This window comes from Grus americana, chromosome 8 (assembly GCF_028858705.1).
Source record: "Grus americana isolate bGruAme1 chromosome 8, bGruAme1.mat, whole genome shotgun sequence".
Taxonomy (NCBI): domain Eukaryota; kingdom Metazoa; phylum Chordata; class Aves; order Gruiformes; family Gruidae; genus Grus; species Grus americana.
In genome coordinates this window covers 4,503,287-4,526,481 of record NC_072859.1, presented here as the reverse complement: position 1 = coordinate 4,526,481, position 23,195 = coordinate 4,503,287, and the positions used below count along the sequence as shown (strand labels likewise).

Here is a 23,195-nt window from a genome sequence, read left to right as displayed (position 1 = left end):
GCCTGGCACGGGGCAGCGGCTCGGCGTGCTGGCCCTCAGCTTTGCGAAGCCCAAGGGAGAGACTGAAGTCCGGGCTTGATCTCTGTGCCGCTCGTTTGGATATACCGGTGCGGCAGGATCCCCCATTTTCCCACACCGAGGAAGTCCCGGGTGAGAGGATAAAGGTCTGCTGCCAGAACGGAGGAGAAACTCCGCAGGCTCGAAGAGGGAAGGACAGTGGGCGAGCAAAGCTCGAGAAGAGCTACTTCTCAACAACCCCCGAAGGAGAAGCCAGGCCGCCTGCAGAAACAGCCGGGGTCCGGAGCTGCGGAGGGAGGTGTGGTGGTGCTGGGGATCAGCTGGGCTGCGAGGACACGTACAACATCCTAGTGTCACTTGTCCTTCATGAGCCACCCAAACGGATTTTCTCCCCTGGTTACATCAATAAAACTATTGCTTCAGGGCTTTCGTTGGCAACCAACAGCAAAATTCAGATTATTACGTGGATCCAGACTATCTTCGGAGTGGTTCATTCTACCACGGCCATGTCCTCAAGGCTTGATAAACTTGCCAGCCGCTGCAGTGGTCTCCCCGCTGTAGCAGCTCTCTCAGCCCCGTGATGAAGAATGAGCGTAGGACGTCTTCAGAAGGACCCTTCTTATGTTACAGATTAAAGGATCCAGGTTCTCCAGCGAAGAAATGCTGATCCGTTGCAATGTCTGATGAGTGCCGCTGTTCTTCATGCCTCGCATCGCTTAAGCTTCTGCACTCTCTAAAAGATAACATTTCTGTTCACCGTGTTCATGAGACCTCTTCTAAACGGTGCCACTGTAGCGGCGGGTTGCAATGGGCAACGCTTGCTCTGTGGAGCGCGAGGGCAGCGGTTTGTTCCAGATCTGGCGTGTTTAGAAAAATCAAGGTCCCAGAAAATATATTTTGGGTAGGTTGATGCACACATTCATGTGGTTCTCAAAGGTGATCTCGAAGGATGGTGGAGGATGATGAGGTAAGAGTAACCTAAGTAAACATGCAGAAATGACTGGAGAGAGACATGTGTCAGTGCCTTGTTTGCGGAAGTGAAGTAAGAGGTGGGGTGATAACGGTGAGATAAAGGGATAACGCGGAGGAGTCAGCTAAGGGAAAAGCTTCCTGATGGTGAGAGCTGGTCTTCCAAGAAAGAAATCAGCCAAGGACTTGGGCTGGGTAAGGTCCAAGGGAACCACAGTACTGTCAGCGCTGCCGGAGGAGATGTTTCCTGAGCAGATGGATGTCAGTGGGCAGGAAGGAGCAAGTGATGTGCTTTAGAGCAGAAGGGATTAAGAGTGTTAGAGGAGTAAGTGGACCCTAAGAACAGCCAAATCGGTAGGACCTTGACGGGCTGGAGAGGTGGGCCCGTGCGAACCGCATTAAGTTCAACAAGGCCAAGTGCAAGGTCCTGCACGTGGGTCAGGGCAATCCCAAGCACAACTACAGGCTGGGTGGAGAATGGATGGAGAGCAGCCCTGAGGAGAAGGACTTGGGGGTGTTGGGGGATGAGAAGTTCAACGTGACCTGGCAATGAGTGCTTGCAGCCCAGAAAGCCAACCATGTCCTGGGCTGCATCACCAGCAGGTTGAGGGAGGGGATTCTGCCCCTCTGCTCTGGTGAGACCCCCCTGCAGTACTGCGTCCAGCTCTGGGGTCCCCAGGACAAGAAGGACATGGAGCTGTTGGAGCGAGTCCAGAGGAGGCCACGGAGACGATACGAGGGCTGGAGCACCTCTGCTATGGAGACAGGCTGAGAGAGGTGGGGTTGTTCAGCCTGGAGAAGAGAAGGCTCCAGGGAGATCTAATTGTGGCTTCTCAATATATAAAGTGGGCTTATAATAAAAATGGAGAGAGGCTTTTTTCCAGGGCCTGTAGTGATAGGACAAGGGGTAACGGTTTTGGACTAAGAGAGGGGAGATTTAGATTAGATATTGGGAAGAACTTCTTCCCTGTGAGGATGGTGAGGCCCTGGCACAGGTTGCCCAGAGAAGCTGTGGCTGCCCCTGGCTCCCTGGCAGTGTTCAAGGCCAGGTTGGATGGGGCTTTGGGCAACCTGGGCTAGTGGAGGGTGTCCCTGCCCATGGCAGGGGGTGGGACTGGATGGGCTGTGAGGTCCTTTCCAACCCAAACCACTCTGCAATTCTATGAAAGCCGTAAGTGGTTTTGTCTCGCTTCTTAAAAAAAAAATAATCAAAAAAACCCCCAGATAAGACAACCTTGGGTGCCAAAACAAAGCGTGTCACCAGTGTGTCCGTGAAGCTGGGTTCCTTGTTGTGAACTATATTAAGATCCAGCATGTGAAATTAAAAGGAAGCAGCCTGTTTATAAAAGAGAGTTGACTCAATCAGCGGGGGCAGGCGAGCTTGGCAAAGGGAGGTGCAAAGACGTGGTGAATTCAGGCTGATTGCACCCATGAGATCACCAGGAGCCACGGAGGAAAGCCCTCTGAGTCACCTCCAGGTGCACGAGTGTCTGGAGGCTGTTGGGCAGTGTAAGAGGCTCAGATGAGGACCTAAATGTTAATCATCCTGGGTTTGTTAGCTCTGAAATGAGCAGCATGGCTGCACCGTTGGGTTGAGTTCCGGTCCTTAAATGTATGAAGGTGACCTGAAAGGCAACTTGTGTCTTAGGGAGCAAATTTGTTAGGTGTCCTTATTCCATCTAAAGGTGCTCGTGGACCACTCACGGTCACTTGTGACAGTACGTGTCCTATGACGGTAAGTAGGGGAGATGCTGTGATGGAGCACAAGGGCCCATCCTTCCTTGTGATCCTCTGGTGGGCTGCTTTGGCAGGCCAGGTGGATATGCCGGTGTCTCACTTACCCTGACGTCTGCAGGACTAGGAGGACCCCTGCCTCCAGATTTCTCTCTTCCCCCTGTAGAAGTGGCCGCGTCCTCCTCCTCCTCCAAGGCAAAGGCGAGAAGCAAGGTGGAGTTGGCCTTCACGTCTTGTCTGGCTCGTTGGCTACCCTTGAGACTAAAATGCTAACGGGCCTGGGGCTGTGGAGCCTGGCATCCTCGTCCCAGCTCCATCAGCGCCCTCAGGCAAGCCTTTTCCCCTCTCCATCTCCACTCATCCTCTTCCTAGCATAAAAGTGGTGGTAGTAGCTCAGGCCGAGGACCCATCTAACCTCATTTTCTGTCTCTGGACCAAAAGCAGACAAATGTGTGTGACGATTCCCAGCCTCCACCCCGTTTCTAGGTCTGGGGATTTCCTGAACCTGACGCTTGTCTGGCAAATCCCGTTAGATCAGCTTTCCGAGTACGTCTCCAAGCTGTCCTCGGGGTCTGTCTGCACCCCAGCAGCCCTTGGCTGCGAGTACCGCTAGTCACCCGGGTTGGCTGTCAGGACCTGGCTTGTGAGCAGGCGAGTTCCCATCCACCCTCCCCAGGCTTCCCGTGAGCTCATCGTGTTTCATTTAGCTCCTGCGAGCCGCCTGCGTGCCCGGGCAGCCCGGCTCTCCCCAGCCAGCACCGCTGCCCTGCCCGCGGAGGGTGGGATGGAGCCGGGCGAGCGCGACGGGCAGGAGGGGTGTCCGCAGGAGCTGCAGCTACGTTTTATTTTTACCCCCCCCCCCGCCCCATGATCCGTCACCCCCAGGAGGGTGCAGGCAGGAGGACCTCAGGGTGCTGCGCCCCGTCGATGCGTCTCTCTCGAGGGTGCGTGTGCAGGCGCCTGTCTGCGCTCCTTGGGCTGGGCTCTCCTGACGCGGGGTGAGTCAGCCCGTGGCACACGCGCTCTTCCTGTTGGGAGTGACTCAGGTGGAGCAGCCGATAAAAACCACACGAGAGAAGAGAAGGAAAAAAATAATAAAAAAAAAAGGCAGTTCAGCCGGTCACGAGCCCCGCCGTCGCCTGCCGGAGTGTGGGTGCCTGGTGCCCCTCCAGTACAAGAAATGGCCGGGTGCTGGCTCCTGATCTGCTGCTGCGTGGCGGCGTGTCTCCTGCCCACGGCCCTGAGTGCCAACAGAGGAGAAGGTGAGGCTTGGGGAAGGTCGGCCGTTCCTGCTTTCACGCTGACGTGCAGTCTCACCCGCGGCTTTGCTCGCAGCCCTGCCCCAGTGCCGGAGAGTCCCGGTAACTGGGAGCCGGCTGGGTGCCGCAGCACCCTGCTAGGGCACTTCTCTCCTCCTGCCTTTGGGATTGAAACTGGACCTGTGGGTGCTTCTCCTTACACTTCCTCGGGGGTTTAATATCCCACGAGCATTGAGACTTTCTCTTTTTACTGGCATCCCCTTTAAATAACTTATTCGGGTGCAATTATTGCTTTCTGTATAAAGCCTTGCTACTTGGGTGGGATGAGGGCGTCAGCACGAGCATCGCCCAGGGAGCGGGTAGCTTATCTGCCCAACGCTGCTGTAACCAAAACCTTCCCGAAGCCCTGGGAAGAGCTGGAAGCATCCAGGAGCCAGTTTGCTGTAGCAACATGTGCAGCGTTTATATTTTGTGCGAGTCCGGAGGGTTTATGAGGTGCTCGTGGTCCTGCTGTATCTTGTGGGAGGCGATGAGTGTTCCGAGGCACACAGACCAACAGCGAGCTTTAGAAATCCTCCGGCATAGGTAATCGCAGCGGAGAGGGCGATGCAGGGGTGTTTAAGTGCGTTCAGCCCAACGGTAATTCAATATCAGGGTTTCAGTCGTATCGATGTATAGTCTGGAGATGGGTCTGTTTGGCTAAAATTGGCTTTTTATGTGTATTTTGTAAATACTGAGGGGTTTACGTTTGTTTGTTTGTTTGTTAGTTTGCAGTACTGATGTTCTGAAGTACGCTCACTGGGCTTGAACTGGTCCTTTATCAGCTTTCCACATAGCGTAGTGCAATGTGATAGGGAGAAAAAAGTGCTGAATAAGTGGGGTTTGGAAAAAAACAACCAAACAAACCCCAAAACCTGATTTGCTTTTCTTGCTACTTGGATAATTATTACAGCAGCCTTAATTGCATGCGAGATTTAAAGTACTGATGTAGATTTCCCTTCGCCTTCCTGGCAGCGTGTAGGCAACTGCTGCTTTTCCATGGACTCTTGAACCTATTTCTGCGCGTATGTAAAAGCGACAGTCGATAACTGGCCGCATTCTTACACTGCAGCAGACTTTGAGTTGGTTCTGTGGTGTGAATTCGTCTCTTGTGGTCCCGGAGCTAGATGCCTGCTTGTAATTAGCACCCGTAATCCCGATTTGCTTGCAAATGAACTGCTCGAGTCAAATTGGGTTCATGTATGATCTGGTTGAGCGGCGGAGGTCAGGGCACTCATACTGTGCAGAGCCTTGCCTTGGTGGTGTCCACCTGCACGTGATGGCTGAAGGGATCTCCTGGGGTTTGGGGAAGAGTTGGGGTGTGGAGGTCAGAGCTCCACCGTGCGAGTGAGGTGTCTAACTCGGTGTGTTGGAGAGGAGAAGACATCAAATGGCAGCTTTTGGCTTCTGGTGTGTGGTCTCTCCGTGCTGATGCTGGTGGAGCCCGAGGAGACACAAGCAGGTCTTCCTGCAGCGAGGAAGCTGTGGAGTTGGGTGATGGGGTAACGCAGGACTTGGTTTAACAGATGGGACAGTCTTCTGGTCATGGTCCCAGAAGCACAGAGCAGGGCATGGCTTGTGTCCTTACGGAGGCTTCATTGCATGCAAAGCTCTGCAGGTCCCCCGATGAAAGGAGGAGTCTTTGCAGACCGGCTCACAGACCTAGGGCCAACCTCATTCTATGGTTTTGTGAATTTAAGACGACAGTTTAAGAGGCCTGAAGCTGCCAGTCTCCTTTTCTGAGCCTTTCTGATGTGGGAATTTGTCTCAGTACAGCAAACAAGTGGTTTTCATGCCTTATTCTGCTGGGTGGGAGTTGGGCGAATGATGTCCTGCTGGATGCGTGCCTCGGACCTCCTTCATCCCGCTTAAGAAATCCAGCTGCGAAGCTTCTCCTCTGTGGAGCCTGTTCTTCTCCACAGCCACCTGAGAACTGGCTGATCTCAGGGCAGAGCCTCGGGGCACCTGGATACAAAAAGGATCCTGTCCTCAGCTGGTCCTCATCTCCCAGCAGCTCTGGCATGCTCCATCTCGTTAGCAACTCCAGTGCCTCGCTCATGGTAAAGATTAACCTAACTGAGCTCTCAGGTTTCCAGGAGAAGACCAGCAACAGGAACAGCTACAAGGTGGTGACACTAATCTGCAACAGCATCTTAAATGGCTTCAGATTAGCGAGACCTGAGTCAGTGCCAGGGCTGGAGAGCTGGCTCTGGAAGTACCGCAGCCTGACGAAAAGGTTTTCGTTCCCTGAGGGAAGGGTGCTCATGCCTGTCATTTAGCAACCCAGTAAATCCTCCAGGTTACGCAGGCTGGAATGACCCCAAGCAGTCCTGCGCTGCTGCTCTGGGTGGGTTGTTTGTCCTGTCCCTGTCCTTTGGTCACTGGTGGGGTCCACTGAGGCTCTAGGTACTACTTCATACCATAAGGGGCAGGACTTCTGCACCTGCAGGTCCCTTCCCAGCAGGCTGGGGTGGCAGAAGACCTTCTGCAGCTGTGTCTCAGTCTCCTGGCAGCCAGGCTGCAAGGGAAGAACCACGTTTGCCGCAGCTGGAAGAACGTCTCTCCCTGTTTGCTGGTGCATGAGGTCATCTCTCTCCTTGGCAGCAGGCTTGGCTGCCGCTTGCTGAGTGCCTTCGTCTGGTATGCGGGTGCTAATGGGCGTGTGCGGTGGTGCCCGGGTGTGAGCGCTGGGCGTTGCGTGCCTGGGCGGTGAGCGCAGGAGGCTTCGCCTGGTCCCAGGAATCACAGATGTGGAGGATGAGGACCTTGTATCCTCGGGCTGAGCTGTGCCAGAGGAGTGCTGGGAAAGGAGGAGCCGCCGTGTGCATCAAGTACAGCCCGCTGTCTGCATCCGTGCTGCAGGTTCCTGCTTGCTCTTGGCTTTCCTTCGCCTCCCCGTGCTGTCAGAGGTGACCTCAGCTGGGGATGGGCAGCTGGGGACAACCTTCCTGTCCCAAGGAGGTCGTTGGTGAGCAGAGTTTCTCAGAAGGAAGTTGAGGATCCCATGGCAGCATCAGGGTGGTTTGGAACAGCTCGTCTGCAGACCCTGCACCCCTGCAGACCCTGCAGGGTGTTTCTTTCTCCCGCCAACCATTCTCTCTGCCGTGTCGGCTCTCCTTGGTGGCACTGAGGAACTCATCTGAAATAAAAGTCCTCAGGCTTAAACACTCTAGTACTGGCTGCTGCCAGCTTGGCAAGCAGATGAGAGGTGGCTTCAGGAGAAGACCTGGGCAAGGCAATGAAGAAGAGTGCTGGAGCAGGCATGTCTGGTGAGATATCTGCCAGTCTGCTCTCCACTGGTCCCATCTGTCCTGGCTGTAGCTGGATGCAAAATCTCATGCCTGCCCTTCCTGGCATCCATCGTGCAGCAATGTTGGCAGCTGCAGCTTTTCTTCCCGGGTGGGTGCGGTGAGATGACCTGTGTAAACCTGCCAAAACCTTTTTTTTTTTTTTTTTTTTTTTTTAATCTGAGTCTCAGCTGTCACACTTCCACCAAACTCCTCTGATCACAAACCACTCCTCATCACCATCACCCCTGCACTTGGCCGGGAGGACGCTTGCGTTACAGACCTAGATGGAGGGACCTGGTAGAAGCTGGTTGAGCTTTTCCTTTGGGGCTTGCTCCTGGTCAGAGGCTGGGTGAAACCAAGCATAACCTCAGGGATCTCTCCATTTTCCCTGAAGTCACCAGTCAAGTTCCCCATGCTTTTATCAGGACAAGGTTGGGGGTTTTGTTCACCATCTCTGCTTGCTCGAAGACCTCGTTGTGTTGGAAGGCCTCTGAAAGGATGGAGAACATCCCTGGCCATGCTGCGCTGCAGAGCCGGGCTGTTTGGCTTGGCGGGGGGTGGGGTGGGGTGGGGGGGGGTGGGGTGTCCTCCCTGAGCTGTGTCGGCAGTGAAACCACGCGTCGCTCCAAGGCACGGGGATGTGGAGCACGGCGCGGGCATCGGTAGCGTGTGGGTGGCTGGTGGATGCAGATGCGCGGGGACAAGCATGGAGACGTGAGGACAGGGCTCGTTATTAGCAGAGCAAGGAGGGGAGGTTTGCGTTGCCTGGGCTTGTTCTGCGGGCACCAGGGTGGGTTTGTGGCTTTGTACCTGGTGCCCTTATCTCTAAGCATCGTTTGAGATGTCTCTCTTCTCTCCCCAGTCTGTGACTGCAACGGGATGTCCAGGCAGTGCATCTTCGACTTGCAGCTCCTGAGGGACACGGGGAACGGGTTCCGCTGCCTCGGCTGCCTGGGCAACACGGAGGGTGTCCACTGCGAGCGCTGCAAGGAGGGCTTCTTCCGCCAGCGGGAGCAGGACTGCTGCCTGCCCTGCCACTGCCACCCCCAGGGTACGTGGCTGCGTGCCGGGAGGGGATGGGGCTGGGTCAGGGGTCTGGGGGGGCTTCAAAGATCATCTAGTTCCAACCCCCCTGCCATGGGCAGGGACACCCTCCACCAGCCCAGGTTGCCCAAAGCCCCATCCAACCTGGCCTTGAACACTGCCAGGGAGCCAGGGGCAGCCACAGCTTCTCTGGGCAACCTGTGCCAGGGCCTCACCACCCTCATCGTAAAATATTTCTTCATGTCCAGTCTAAACCTCCTCTCTTTCACTTTAAAACCATTGCCCCTTGCTCTGTCACTACAGGCCTGGTAAAAAGTGTCTCTGTCTTTGCACCACCTCCCCTCCTGAGGCGCAACGCTGCGAACTCAGGAATTATTCTTTCACTTTTACAATGCAATTAAAAGCTTTTGTGAAGCTCGCCTCTATATATTGAGCCCCCTTTATACACTGAAAGGCTTCAATAACATCTCCCTAGAGCTTTCTCTTCTTCAGGCTGAGCAACCTCAACCGTCTCAACCTTTCCCCATAGCAGAGGTGCTCCAGACCTCTGACCATTTTGATGGTCCCCTCTGGACCTGCTCTAACAGGTCCGTGTCTTGTACTGGGGTCCCCAGAGCTGGACGCAGTACTCCAGGTGGGGTCTCATGAGAGCAGAGCAGAGGGGCAGAATCCCCTCCCTGGACCTGCTGGTCACGCTGCTGGTGATGCACCCAGGGCAGGGTTGGCTTTCTGGGCTGCAAACGCACATTGCCGGCTCATGTCCAATTTGTCACCCACTAGTATCCCCAAATCCTTTTCTGCAGAGCTGCTTTCCATCTGCCCATCCCCCAGTCTGTACTGACATTGGGAATTGCCCTCACCCAAGTGCAGGACCTTGCACTTGACCTTACTGAGCTTCACGAGGTTCACATGGGCGCACTCCACCAGCCTGTCAAGGTCCCTCTGGGTGGCATCCCTTCCCTCCAGCATCTCCATCAACAATCCCTGCCTCGCGAGGAGGGACCCTGCTCCTCTCTGCCCTGAATTTGGTGGGTGGCCATGAACTCAATGACATCCCTGTGGGAAACTGTGTGCCCTTCCCAGCTGCCATCCTTATCTGGAGGACAGCGGCCAAACTCCAGCACAGGGAGCAGTGGCTTTCACCGGCTTTGTGAGTCAGGCTGATGCTTCCTGGGTGTTGCAATGTTTGGCAGGCTCCGCAAAGGCTTTTAATTGTGCCGTAAAAGCAAAAGGATAATTCCTGAGTTCATGGCGTTGGGCCTCGGGAGGGGAGGTGGTGCCAAGTGCTGCAGCAGTTGGGGACGGACAAGAGGCTTCAGCCCCTCCAGTTCCTCTGTCTGCTTTTTGCAGGCTGCAGGGCTATGAGATAGGATTTCTAGCGCTGAGGTGTTTTCCGTGGGTTTTGTGGTGGTTACACAGTAAATGTGATGGCTCCTTCATCCTCATCAGGTTTCAGCTTTCTCTGCAAGTAGGTAGCTCATACCTCTTGTGCCAAGGTGCTGTAGATATTGAAATGCCTGTTGGTCTCTGTCAATGCAGGAAGATCACTAGAAACACGTCTGAACATTAAAAAATGGGTGGCAAGGACAGAGCAATAGGCTTTGAGGTGATGGTGGGGGTGAATATCTCCTTGGGTGCCCCCCACACCGGTGTGCAGGGAGGTCCAGCAAAGAACTGCTAATCTCCTGCTTGCTCTGTGTGCCCTGCAGCCTGTCTGGTCCTTTGCAATGGCTTTTATAATAGGGAAGATGATCCTTGCCCTGGGCATCTGGTCAGTGCCTGCCAGGATTTATCTCCTCCAGGTCTCCTGCACCAGTCAGGGAGGCTGGAGCAGCTTTAACAGCCAGACCTGGTGTCTCAGCCCCGTGCTGGGACCTCACGGGGGGTCCTGGTGCCGGGTTGCTGCTGCAATGACGGTGCGGTGCTTTGCTCCGCAGACGGCACATCCAAGCGGGCATGGGGAGGTGCCCATCCAAACCCTCTCCCTCCCCTCTTTCTGCAGGTGCCCTTGGCCCGCAGTGCGACAGCGACGGCCGGTGCAGCTGCAAACCCGGCGTGATGGGCACGAAGTGCGACCAGTGCCAGCCGGGCTTTGAGCACCTCTCCGGGGCCAGGTGCCGGAGGAGCGGGCAGTAAGTGCTGGTCACCACCGGTGGCACGGGGACAGCTGGAGGGTCAGAGCTCTCCCAGCCGCTGTGAAGAGCTCGTGCTGGCTGAGCAGAGCCCACGCAGGGGCAGAGGCAGTTTGTTTTGTGGCAGCACGCTGAGAGCCTTAAGCTAATCTTGCTGGGAGAGAGCAGGCTCAAGCAGGGCTGGAACTCCCTTCCAGCCTGCGGAGCTTGCTGTCACGCAGCAGCATCAAAATCTGAGCTCAACCACGCTCCGAGGCAATTGCTTTATTATCCAGATAATGCCAAACAGACAACAGCCGGGTAGCCGATGTAAAATAAAACCTGCCCACGTGTGTGTCTGCCCGCCTGGTGTCGGTGCCACTCGCAAGGACTGCCCCCCCGCAAAGATGTGCGTGCAAAAATCACCCCCTTCCTTCGTGTGAAGCCCTGTTTGAACACTTTTTGAAGTGTCTCTGGTTTGGTTTCCTCAGCACTGTGTCCTCTTCTTCCTCGCTTCACCCCACCGCTGCTCCTTCGAGCCTCCCAGCAGGCAAAGGGTGGGGGCGAGGGGTGGCTGCCTGCTGTGCCTGGCCTCCTGCCCGAGCCTCCCCGGGGTGTTGCTGCCTGTTGGAGCTCAGCCAGGCTCTGTTAAGCTCAGCCAGGGTTTATCAAGCTCAGCAGAGCTTCGCTTTGCTCTTGTAGGTGGGTCTTGCTAAAGAGAGGCACCTGGGATGGTTGCAAGCTGGTGCTCTGGGGTGTCCTGGGGCAGCAGCGTTGGGCACTGTCTCAGCCTGGCATCCGTTCTCTGCAGCTGGGTTGCTTAGAGAGGCGGCTCTGCTGATTGTTTTTCCCCTTCTAGCACGGGACTGGTAGCTGGAGGGGGGGGTGTGGGTGCCTCTGCTGTCCTGTATAACAGCTGGGGGCAGTGAGCTCCCAGGCCGAGCTGGAAATCCAAGTGGAGGTTCCCGCTGTCCCTGTTGCAGGAGCCTGCAGTGCGAGTGCGACCCGGCTGGCAGCACGGGGGGCTGCTTCTCTGGCCGCTGTGTCTGCAAGGAGAGCACCACCGGAGAGCGGTGTGAGAGGTGGGTGTCAGGAGGGCTTGCCAGACCGCTGCATGGTTTGTCCTCCCTCTCCCTGGCAGCTGCGTCCCTGGCAGTGCCCGCACGCACGTCTCACCATCCCAGCCTGGCGATGACCTCGAGCTGTGGTGATGGTTGTGTTGCACAGATGTCATTAGAGGGGTGGTTGTGTTGGCCAGGAAGAGGAGAAAATGGACTTGAACCTTGTCACCTTCTTGCATTTTCCCAGGTGCAAGCGAAGCTTCTATAACTTGGACGCCAGAAACCCGGCGGGATGCTCCCCCTGCTTTTGCTACGGACACTCAGCTGTGTGTGTCAGCGCGGACAGCCACAGCATCTACAACATCACCTCCACCTTCCAGCAAGGTGAAGCCCAAGCAAGACATCCCTGTGGCTCCTGGGGGTGTTCGCCATCCCTTCTCTTTGACGTGCTGCAGGAGCCGCCGGGTTCCCAGCCCTGCTTTGATGGGGGGGGGATGGCAGAAGTAGGGTGCGAGAGTAGCAGGGTGCGTCAGCTTGTTTCATCATGTCTTTCCTGCTGCTTGGGAGGAAAGACCCATGACAAGTCTAGTTTATTTACAGATGTAAAGGGATATCTGTCCTGTCCCCTCGAAGGTAAACGGGTAGGAAGCTGGAGGGTGTTGATAGGACACGGCTTGAGAAACTTGGTGGAGTCCTGCAAACACCTTCCCTGTCCCCACTGACTGCCCCTTGTCGGTGGTCCAGGTGCTGAAGGCTGGCGAGGTGTCCACGAAAGCGGGTCCCCAGCCCAGCTCCAGTGGTCCCCGCGCCATCAGGATGCATTCATAGCGGCGAGGAGATCGGAGCCGATATACTTCGTGGCACCTGGTAGGTGTGGGATCGGTGAGGGGGAGGGATGACGGTGTCCCCTTTTGCTTGGTCTGATCCCATGAACCAAGCCTTTAGGAGGAAGGCAAGATTTTAAACCATTAATTTTCTCCCTTCCTTCCCTTTGCAGCGAAATTCCTCGGGAACCAGCAGCTGAGCTACGGCCAGACACTCTCCTTTGATTATCGCCTGGACCGAGGGGGACGCCAGCCATCTCCGCACGACGTGGTCCTGGAAGGAGATGGCCTGAGAATCGCTGCCCCCTTCTTGCCCCAGGAGAAGGTCCTGCCCTGCGGCGTCAGCCAGACGTACACGTTCAGGTAAAGGAGGATGCTGGGGCGTTTGGGACAGGGTGAGCAAGAAAGGTTGTGGCTTCAGGGAGCTCCTGGATTCAGCTGTGATCCCTCAGAGGTGGCAAATGGTTGCCTGGTTTGGGCCAGACACATCTCAGGTGCTTCTCTTGTGGATGAAGAGGTAACTTTGAGAGGGGCAGTAGAAAAATCTGGCTTGAGGTCGGGCTGGGTGCTTTGCTGGGGGTCGGTCACGGTTGTGGAGGTTGTTCCCCAAAGCCTTGAGCTCAGGAGGGAGATGGGCAAGGGCTGCTGCATTTTCTTGATGAGGCATCTCGTTTTCTTGAAACCGGTTCCACTTCTCCCCCCTCCCATGGGCAGGTTGGACGAGCACCTGAGCAGCAATTGGAGCCCGAGGCTGAATCACTTTGAATATCGCAGGCTGCTGGGAAACCTGACAGCTCTCTGGATCCGAGCCACCTTTGGGGAGTACAGTAAGTGGGGGGAGAGCTTGCAAGCACGAGGTTGGCTTCTCCTCGTTGCTGGAGATACCAAGTCTCCAGATGGAGACACCTTTGCTAAAAGGGATTAAAAAAAATAATAATAATAAAAAAAGTGCCCTAAGATGGGCAAAATTAAATTATGAAGAGATCGAGCAGGATGGCAACAGTGGGGACAGCAAAGCCTTGGCTCCGGTCCATCTGCCCATGAGCATTGTAACGAAACATGCAACCTGCGCGGGTCCCGGGTTGGAGCTGCTGGCCCCCATGGATGACCGGCTGTATGTCCCTCCAGGCACCGGCTACATCGACAACGTCACCCTGGTGTCGGCGCAGCCCGTCGCTGGAGTCCCCGCTCCCTGGGTGGAACGCTGCGAGTGCCCGGCGGGGTACCGGGGGCAGTTCTGCGAGAGGTGCGCCCCTGGATACCGCAGGGATACCCCCAGCATGGGGCCCTTCAGCATCTGCGTGCCGTGCAATTGCCAGGGGGGAGGAATTTGTGATCCCGACACCGGTAAGAGAAGCCGTCGCCATGCTGTGTTTGTAGGGTGTATGGGGTCACAGGCCTGCGTCCCAAGAATTGACCTATGGAGGGGGTGGGGGGCACTGAGTGGGGTGAGAGCACTGGCTTGGGGGGCTGGAGTGTGGGGAACATCACGGATAAAACTCCCCAGAGCCTAGAAGTGCTGTGGTCAGAAATACAGGGAAGATGCATTTGGATCAAATCTGGTTTAGACGATGCTCACTGGAGAGAGAAAAAGCATCTCCTACTGCCTGAATAGCATTAAAAACTTTTCTTCTGACCTTTTATCTTAAAGGTAAGTGTGATAACCCATCAGGTTGGACGGGGCTCTGAGCAACCTGATCTAGTTGAAGATGTCCCTGCTCATTGCAGTGGGGGTTGGACCAGAAGGCCTTTAAAGGTCCCTTCCAACCCAAACCATCCTGTGATTCTATGTGGTGCCAGTAGATATCAGCAATGTGAACGTTTTACTACCTGTCTTGTTAAAATAGCCCACAGTGTCACCATGTAAAATCAGAGTAATGCAAAGTTAAGCTATCAGTATTTTCTAAGTCTGAACTGGAATTTCCAAACATCTGAGCATTGGACAGGAGGCACAAAAGGCAACGTGTGGCTCCTCGGAGCTATATGAGCTGTCAAAAGTGAGATACAGCCACCTTTGGGTGATGACGGCCAACCTTTCTGCCCTGGGATGGGCTCCCAGTGGGGTCTCGCCGGGCTCCCGTTGCAGGAGCAGGGCATGGTCCTTCCTGCACGGTGAAGGACTGATGGGCAGAGAAACGGAGTGCATATGGGCAGGCGTGGGGATCTCAAGGGGTCCGGTGGAGGATGCTGGACCACAGGTGCTTGTGCTGCAGTGGGTGGCATGGCCAACAGCGAGGGGTGGCCAGGAGGTGGACTGGCGGAGGGTGTCCCACTGGAGGTGAGAGCAAACTACCCTAAGCCCTTTCCTTCCTCCTTCAGGTGAATGCTACTCGGGAGACGAAAACGTGGGCAATATTTTCAGCTGCCCCTTCGGCTTCTACCGAGACCACCGGCAGCCGCACAGCTGCAGGGCATGCCCCTGTGGCAACAGCCAAGGCTGCTCCGTGGTGCCGGGCAGCGAGGAGGTTGTCTGTGACCGCTGCCCTCCTGGAGCTGCTGGTAAGGTCCTTCTCCAGGTCGCTTCTGCTCTGCCTTTCTCCAGAGCTTATACACGCTGTACAGGGAGATGCAGGCATTGGCAGGCCAGGATGCTCAGAGCCAGGTGGATCATCCCATCTTTTCAGCTTGGCTTGCCTATGGCACTGTCGCTTCTGCCTGTAACTGGGTGTTTCAGCCCCAAGGATCGTGTAAACGCACGTTGCCCTGTCCTGGGAAAGGTTCTCATCTAAACAGATAATGTGGATGGAAAAAAGATGGGTAGGGAGGGAGGGGAATAGAAAAATAGGAAAAAAAACCCCAAACAAATAGGAAATTACTTGTCTGAGGTCAGTTGTTGCACCCAGCTTTCAAGAGCCTGCCCAGTGCGTTGTGCATTGGCCACGGTGGCGAGGAGAGAGGAGATGATGTTGTGCCAGCCCTGATGGGACCGAACACCCCCATTTCTGTGGGGCAGAATCAGCGAGGCAGCCTCTGCCTTCTGGGCAAGAGCAGGAGCTTCTCCTCATCTCCCCTTTCCCAGGGATCAACTGCGAGTACTGTGCCGATGGCTATTTTGGAGACCCGGCAGCTTCCCGGCCCTGCCAGCCGTGCCGGTGCAACGGCAACGTGGAGCCCAACGCTGTGGGCAACTGCGACCGCCAGACGGGCGAGTGCCTCAAGTGCATCTACAACACCGCCGGCTTCTACTGCGACCGCTGCAAAGACGGCTTCTTCGGGAACCCCCTGGCCCCTGATCCTGCCGACAAGTGCAGAGGTGAGAGCCGGGCACTCTCTGAGCTGGGGATGAGTAAGAAAATCCATGGCGGAGTGGCTTGATGGGAAGGGGGATGCTGCAAAAGCCGAGGCTGGACAGTAGGAGCAGAGAGCAGGATCCAGAGCACAGGGCTAAACAGTGGGAGGAAAGCAGGAGGAGAGGGTGGATGGAAGGATGTGCTGAGACTTGAGGTAGGGACAGGCTCCTCTGAACCTGTGTCGCTCCCACCTGCAGCCTGCACCTGTGACTCGGCTGGTGCTGAGCCTCTGAAGTGTGGGAGTGATGGGAGCTGCATCTGCAAGCCTGGCTTCGAGGGTCCCAGCTGCGAGGAGAGCACATGCCCTGCTTGCTACAGCCAGGTGAAAGCCCAGGTGAGCATCCGTGCCAGCCCCAGGACCACTGAGCGGCAAGGGGTGCAGTGGTTTGCTCACCCTCAGGCATCATCTCCTGGCCTTCTCAAGCATCTCCCCTGGTGCACGTGAGAAGTGATTTTGCAGGCTGTGCCTCAACTTTGGGGTTGTATCCAAGTCAATCAATAAAAAAATGATGACCTGGAGGTGCTGGCCCGCTGTGCCCCATCCAAAAATGAGCCCTCACTTTGCTCTCCATCCTCTGGCTGGACTGTGGACCTGGTTCCCACCCTGGTCTTTCCACTGTGGGTTCGGCTTCCTGCTGGCTGATGGCCCGGTCTGCTGTGGTTGCAGGTAGACCTGTACCTGCAGCAGCTGGTGGAGCTGGAGCTGCTGTTCTCAGAGGTGCGAGCTGGTGGTGGGAGTGGGAGCCAGGAGCTGGAGAGGAGGATGCAGCTGGCCGAGGAGATGCTGCGGACCATCCTTGGGGAAGCCCTGAGCCTGCAAGGTACCACCCCTCTGCTGCCATCGGACGGGGCCGTCTGTGCTGTATCAGAGGAGGGTTTTGCTGCCTGTGCCTTTTTGCTCAGTGATGAGTATCTCTTCAGCCTTCCTCTTTCCTTCTCACCAGCCTCCGACAGGTCTCTGGAAAGCCGTGTGGCTAGGATGAAGGGGCAAGGGTCCAGCTCCCAGAGCCGCTTGGATGAGATCAACGCAACAGTGGCGAGGCTGAGGGCTCTCGGGAGCCAGTACGAGAGGCAAGTGCAGGACATCCGGCGGCTGCTGGAGAGAGCCAGGCTGGACCTGGACCGCAGTGGAGTCGCTCTGAGTCGGGTGGTAAGAGCATCCTCATGTGACGTGTTCCTAGTCTAGCCCAGAGCTGAAAAAAAAATCCATGGAGAGAGCAAGAATTTAATGTATTGCAGTTATTACGTTGGTTTTGTGAGTGCAGAAGATAGGTGGTCCTTTCTGTAGGGATGGGATCTGGAGAAGTGCTGGTGGGGGTCTTTAGGGGCTGTGGAGGTTTACGGTGCTGCTGTTGCCTCTTTCACTGCTGAATCGGATGGAGGGCAGGGGAGAACACTCACACCTCTCTTCTTCCTCCCTCCTCAGACCATTCACAATTCAAACCTTCCCGGGGGCTCGAGCCAGTTCTTGATGCTGGCCCAGGAGGCTCTGAGGCTGGCCAACAGGTGAGTGCCTCCCACTGCTGCCCGAGAGAGAGGGCAGCAGGACTGAGATCCTGCTGGGCACCCAGAAGGTCCTTTTTGGAGGTCCTTGCCTAGCCACCAGGCTGCAGCTGCCACAGCCTCTGTGCCAGCCCTGGAGCAGGGGAAGATGCAGCTGCTGGGCTGGCTTTGCTGCCCTACAGAGCTGTCCCCGGTTGCCTTTGAGGGTGGTGTTGGGTGTGTTTTGGAAGCATCTTTGGGGTCAGAGTTTGGTCCATGGGTGTCCAGTTGGAACGAGCAGCATCTGCCTCCTCCCTGGTGCTCCTCTACCCTTGGGAGATGCAGGAGGGACAAGCAATATACGGGTCCCCTTCTCAAACACGCTGCATTTCCTGAGAGGGAGCAATCCAGCATCGCTGAATATGACAGCGAAGGAAGTCGGTGTAGAAAAATTGGGTGGGAAACCTTTCTCACGAGCCCCGCTCTGTGCTTTGCAGCCACGCACAAGCAGCCAACACCATTGAGCAAGCCGCGAAGGCGGCGCAGGAGGATGCACGGCAGGCGCTGGAGCTGGTGCGTGCGGCTGCCGGCGGAGAGGCGACCGCCTCCGGTTCCCTGCAAGGGCTGCTCGGGAAGTGAGTGGAGGCTGCGTTCATCCATGCATTGTGGGGGGACATGGGAGGGAGGAGGGGGGTGGCCAAGCATCCGTGCCCCCTTCCCTGCCAGAAACACGTGGTTGGAGGCAGGGCAGGCAGGGACTTGCCTGGACTTCGGTCGCTGCCACATCTGAGCAGTGGAGATGGAGGGTTGGCAGCTCGGTGGAGCATCTACTTCCCACCCCACAGACCACGATGCTCTCGGGGTCCTGCCCGCAGCTGGGGAAGGGGTTTAATGCCATGTGTGTGAACAGGCTCCCGGGGCAGCTTCCACGCGGGGCTGCAGATCTGAGCTGGGTTTAGCCCAACGGTAGATTTAGCTCCATGTTTTCTAGGTGGCTCTCTTGGTCGGGCTGGTGCCTCTCCAGTGCCCACAACGGTGCTGGGATTTTGCCCACCACTGGTGGGGTGCGAGCAACCGCCCCGAATGAAGTTAAGGAGCTGAACGGGATGTGCAGGAGGAAACATCCAGTGGTAGGGCAGGGATTAGCAGAGCTGCCATGGAGCCTGTGAGGGTTCAGCTGGTGTGAAACACTTTTGGTTTCTGGAGTGGGAGCAAGCAGCCAGCAGACACTCGGCTTGGCAGAGGGGCTGGGATGCGGGGGATGTTTGCATTTAGCTTTCCCTGCATGATAAAGCTGCACGGGGCCTTGGAGAGAAAGGGAGCAAGTCAATGTAGGAGGCAGCATTAGTGCTGTGCTGGGAGGTTGGCAGCTTGGCTGGAACCGTGCTCTTCAACCTCACATCCGTGCAGGTACGAGGACCTGAAGTCGTTGGCTGGAGGTCTGAAGGCTGAGGCTGATGGGATGGCCTCCGAGGCAGATAAGGCTTATCAGGGCAGCCTGGTGCTCCTCAGCTCCCTGTCCCGCCTGACGAAGACTGACATCAGGTCCTTTGAGGTGAGGACTTTGTGCCTATGGGACCGGGAGATCCCCTTTTGCTTTCACCTACATCCTTCCTGCCAGCAGCTCAGCCCTTCCAAGGGCTCCGTCCTTGTTGGAGAGCCATTGGATATGCATCTTCCCACCCTTTTGCCCCCGTAGCTGGCCATGGCACAAAGAACAAGAGGCAAGCATCCGTTGCTGCTCGTGGTGGTTCCTGGCAAGGGACCCCCAGGCAGTCATCACATCTCTGTGTTTCAGGAGGAAGCCACCCGGCTGAAGCAGGATGCCAGCGCTCTCCTGAGCCTGGTGGACACCTACATGGCACAGTACAGGCAGCTGCAGGGCCGCACGGGGCGCTGGGAAGAAGAAATCAAGGAGCTGCTGCAGAGGGGAGAGGGCGAGAGAGCGGTAAGAGGTTGGCTGGGGGGGGGGGAGCTGCAGCTTGAGTCGTCTTCAGCATGAGCTGGAGCCTTGGTGGGATGCCCATGGCACTGCTGCTACTACGTCCTGCCCTAGCCTGTTCACCTTCCTCAGAAACACAGCCGTTTGGGGTTGGTCTTCTGGAGCCGGTGGGAGACCTCACCATGTGCGTGGAGCCGTTGGTGCAGGGTCTCACCAGCACGCGTCCTCCATACGAGGCAGGTCGAAGACCCATTCCTGGAAAGATTAGAGTTAAGATGATTCAGGATGTGCTGGTTGAGGAGCACAAGCCTCTGCTGACAGATCAGTCTGTGGTAGCCTTGATTCAGGGGTAACAGAAAGCTTTTGGGAATACGCTGATGGGTCTTCTCCCCCAGCGTGGCTCCTTGCAGACTGCTCTGGGACTGTCCAATGCTCCCATGCTGTGTCCTTCATCTGCCCGTTATGTCCCTTCGGCCTGCCGCAGATGCTGACACAGCTGCTGTCCCGAGCCAACCTCGCCAGGAGCACAGCCCTGCAAGCCATGAGTGCTGGCAACACCACCTTCTACGAAGTGGAACAGATCCTGAAGAGCCTCCGGGGTAATGTCCTAGAAACTCTTCCTTTCCCCTCCCTTGCGGGATCTCACAAAGGTAGTGCAGCTTCATTTCCACATGTGTTTCTTTCAGAGTTTAACCTGCAAGCAGATGACAAGAGGAGGGAAGCCGAAGACGCCATGAGGAGGCTACCGATTATCAGCAGCATGGTCGCAAGTGCCAGAGAGAGGACAGACCGAGCTGAAGCGATCCTGGGCAGTGCCGCTTCACAATCCAAGGCAGCCAGCAGCGCGGCAGCAGAAGCGAAGGAGATCACCATGGGGATCCAGCAGGTGAGGGCAAGCCCTGGAGCTATTGCTGGCAGAAAAGGGTTTGGAGGGAAAAACCATAGAAGAAGAGGAGATGGTGGCAACTCAAACGGGTCTTCATGGTGGACCGAATATGTTGACTTTTGAACCTGATGCATTGACTTTTAGACCCAGTGTGTTGACTTTTGAACTGACGTTTGTTTATAGTGGGTCCTGCAGAGATATCTGAGTTGGCTGTAGATGAGTGGGTGTGTAGGGATCTCTGCAGGCATGTTTGTCCTGAGAGGACCTCTGTGGCATTTCTCACTGTAGCCACCTTTTGGTAACCAAGGGGATTTTTCACTTCCACAGTCTTGAGTCGCTGGCAGGCTTGTGAGCTCCCAGACTTGGTGCTGGTGAGTCTGACTCTCTGACTGTGTTGTAATTCCTCAGGGATTCACTGACGTGCGCAGGAGGGGTCGAGCCATGGTCATAGAAACAACTCTCTGGAGCAACTGGTGGGAGCACATGAAGGATGCAGGAGTGCCTGTGATAACTTTGGGTTCCTGTAGAAGGAACCAATTTCCACCAGCTCCACGCCCTGGTGCACCCAGTTGATTTTAGTTGTGCTCTGCCAACCTGAAAGTGCCTTTGCCTTCACTAGGAGATTACGCGGCTGAAGGTGGAAGCCAACAAGACGGCTGATGGTGTCCTTGCCCTGGAGAAGGCAGTGGCCATCTTGAGGCGTGAGGCCAAGGAAGTGGATGGAGAATTTGAGAGGAAGCTTTCGGAGGTTGAGGCGGATGCTGCTGTGATAAAGGAGGTGGGTGCCCATCTCCTGTACCTTGTCCCCTTCCCTGTTAACATTTGGGCGAGACTTCGCCTCACAGCTGCTGCCTTGCCTTCTTCAGACAGCTCAGAAAGCTCAGAGCATCCACGCCAAGGCTGGCCGGGCAGGGGTGGTCGTGCAGGAGACGTTGAGCGCCCTGGAAGAGCTACTGCGTCTGATGAGTAGGTTTTGCAACGCTGCTCTAGGACATGGATGGAGACAGGTCCCCGCTGGGGTCTAGGGAGGGGTGCTGAGAGATGCACGGGATGATGCCTGTAAATGGACTGGTCAGCAGGATGGAGGTGAAGTATCTAGACAGATCTAGTCCTCAGCCTTCATCCATGGTTCCCTCTTCCTTGTTTTCCTCTTGTGCAACAGACCAGCCTGGTGCCGTAGATGAGGAGGGCCTGAAGCAGCTTGAGATGAATTTTAGCAAAGCCAAAGCCAGAAGCAACCAGCTGAAGAACGAGATGTCGGAGCTGGAGCAGACAGCCGTGCAGCAGAAGTCCCGGATGCAGACGCTGGAGAGCAGCATTGATGAGATCCTGGCAGATATTAAGAACCTGGAGGATATCCAGAGGAGTCTTCCTCCAGGCTGCTACAACACAAAAGCCATTGAATTGCCGTGAGCGAGCTCCGGAAAGGCTGCAGCGCCTGCCAGGCTGTGAAGGCAGGAGAGCCTGGCCCAGCTGCCCCCCCCAGACCCGGCAGGACCGGCTGCGTTTGATTGTGTTGAACCGATCCTTACCCTCAAGTTCAGTGTGGCAGCTGAAGTTTGCATTGTCACGCTGGCCCTGGAGAGTCCCTGATTTTCAAAGTGGTCCATCCCTTGGTGGTGGGAGGAAGGAGGTGCCTGGTTGCCTGAAGGTGCTACTGGCTGAAGAACAGCCCATTCCTACAACATTTCTCTGAGGTGCAGGTGGGGGTTGCCTGGTGCCAACCTTGGGAGTTCGCGCGATTCAGAGCCTGAAGTTCATGGCTGATGGTGTCCTGCGGATCCCCTCTCCTGGTCTGGCACACACAAAAGGACTGCAGTCTCTGTCCTTAGTTCCGACACTGCCGCCACCACCACCTCCTCCTCGTGTTCTCCATGGGGGCCTTCGGCAGCTCAGGAGCAGGGAGCAAGCAGCGTGAAGCGGCAGCTGGGGGAGACGAGTCTTGAGCTGTTGCATCGGTGATGCTTCATGTGGCTTTCTCCTCCCAGCCTGCCCAGTCCTCACCTTGCTGGGAGTGGTGCTGGTGTGGTTTTGCTGTGGCTTAGAGATTCGACATCAGACGCCACTGATGACCTTTTTCATAAAGCTGCAGCTCTCCTACGGTGCTTCCCAGTGAGGTGGTTACTGTTTTGCTAAAGGGGGAAAAAAAAAAAAGGTGCCGGCTGCCTTTGAGCTGAGGGTGATGTGGTGGATGGAGGAAGAAGGGGATCCCAGGCTGGCAGGTTAGCAGCGGAGGAGAGAACTGCTGGGACTCCTCAAATGGAAGTTCTTTCCTGCTCCCTCCAGCCAGGAGGAGAGGACTCCCTTTCATCCTCCCACACTTCTTTTCAAGCTCCAAAGCCCCTAAGGAATGACTTTCTTGTCAAAACTCCTCCTGGGCAAGCACAGGTCTCCCTACATTCCCCTTACACACTCAAGCACAACCTTTCCTTCCAAGACTGGCCAGTTTGGCACCAAGCAGCTTCCTGGGTCTTCCAGAGCCTGGGAGAAACAAGGTGGTGTCCCCTCTGCACAAGCACCCCGGACCCCGCAGCGTGTGTCACAGGAACGGGCTTCTCCAGGGGTCTGCAGCCACAAGCTCTCATCCTGAGAGCCCGGTCCCATCCTGCTGGAGTGCCAGCACCCTGATTTGATCCATTTAAAAATATTGACGATGTCTTGAATGCATCTCTGCATCTGGTTTGGTGCTGCCCGTGTCCCTCCCTCCCTCCCTCCCTCCTGCGTGGTGCTGGATGTTTCTCAGAGGCTCAAGTAGTTGTCCGCAGGGTTTCCCACTGTACGTCTGAGCAGAGCTTGGAGGAGCTGAAGACCACGGTGCTCCCCTCACCCACCCACGGCTTTCCTGTGGGTCCAGCTCCATTCTGACACTGCTCCCAGCTTCCTTTAGATGACATTTCAGGGGAAAAAAAGAGCTAGTAGGTGCTGGAAGTCAACTCTGCTGAAGCCCCCTGACCTGCGTGGTGGTGAAGGAGGAGGTCCTGGATGGAGGAGGACACTATGGGGGACACGCTCTGATTCTCTGATAAACAGCACCCATGCTTTTGCTTGATAAGGATGTACCAAGTGCGAGATGTATTCTTGCCTCTGGCATGTATTCCTTCTCCCGTTGTACAGCACAGGGACGGGTGTTATGGACCTGACTTTATTTTTGCACAAGTTGGGTTTTTTGAAAGGGACGAGGTCAATAAATAATGAATACTTTTGCCTGGATCTTGCCTACTGGTTTATTTTCTCTGTCTTCCCATT

General features: G+C 56.0%; 1 protein-coding gene across 1 annotated transcript; it reads left to right on the top strand.

Moving 5' to 3' along the window:
- The first annotated feature begins 3,782 nt into the window (after nucleotides 1-3,782).
- Nucleotides 3,783-23,154, top strand: LAMC2 (laminin subunit gamma 2). Its single transcript, XM_054833440.1, has 23 exons — nucleotides 3,783-3,983; nucleotides 8,172-8,360; nucleotides 10,356-10,485; nucleotides 11,448-11,546; nucleotides 11,773-11,909; nucleotides 12,270-12,392; nucleotides 12,523-12,712; nucleotides 13,064-13,176; nucleotides 13,478-13,696; nucleotides 14,669-14,848; nucleotides 15,369-15,602; nucleotides 15,837-15,973; nucleotides 16,307-16,460; nucleotides 16,584-16,789; nucleotides 17,066-17,145; nucleotides 17,619-17,756; nucleotides 18,532-18,676; nucleotides 18,920-19,069; nucleotides 19,548-19,662; nucleotides 19,750-19,949; nucleotides 20,569-20,727; nucleotides 20,816-20,915; nucleotides 21,112-23,154. The coding sequence occupies exons 1-23, from the start codon at nucleotides 3,902-3,904 to the stop codon at nucleotides 21,360-21,362; spliced, it is 3,531 nt and encodes a 1,176-aa protein (XP_054689415.1). The 5' UTR covers nucleotides 3,783-3,901; the 3' UTR covers nucleotides 21,363-23,154.
- Nucleotides 23,155-23,195: the final 41 nt, after the last annotated feature.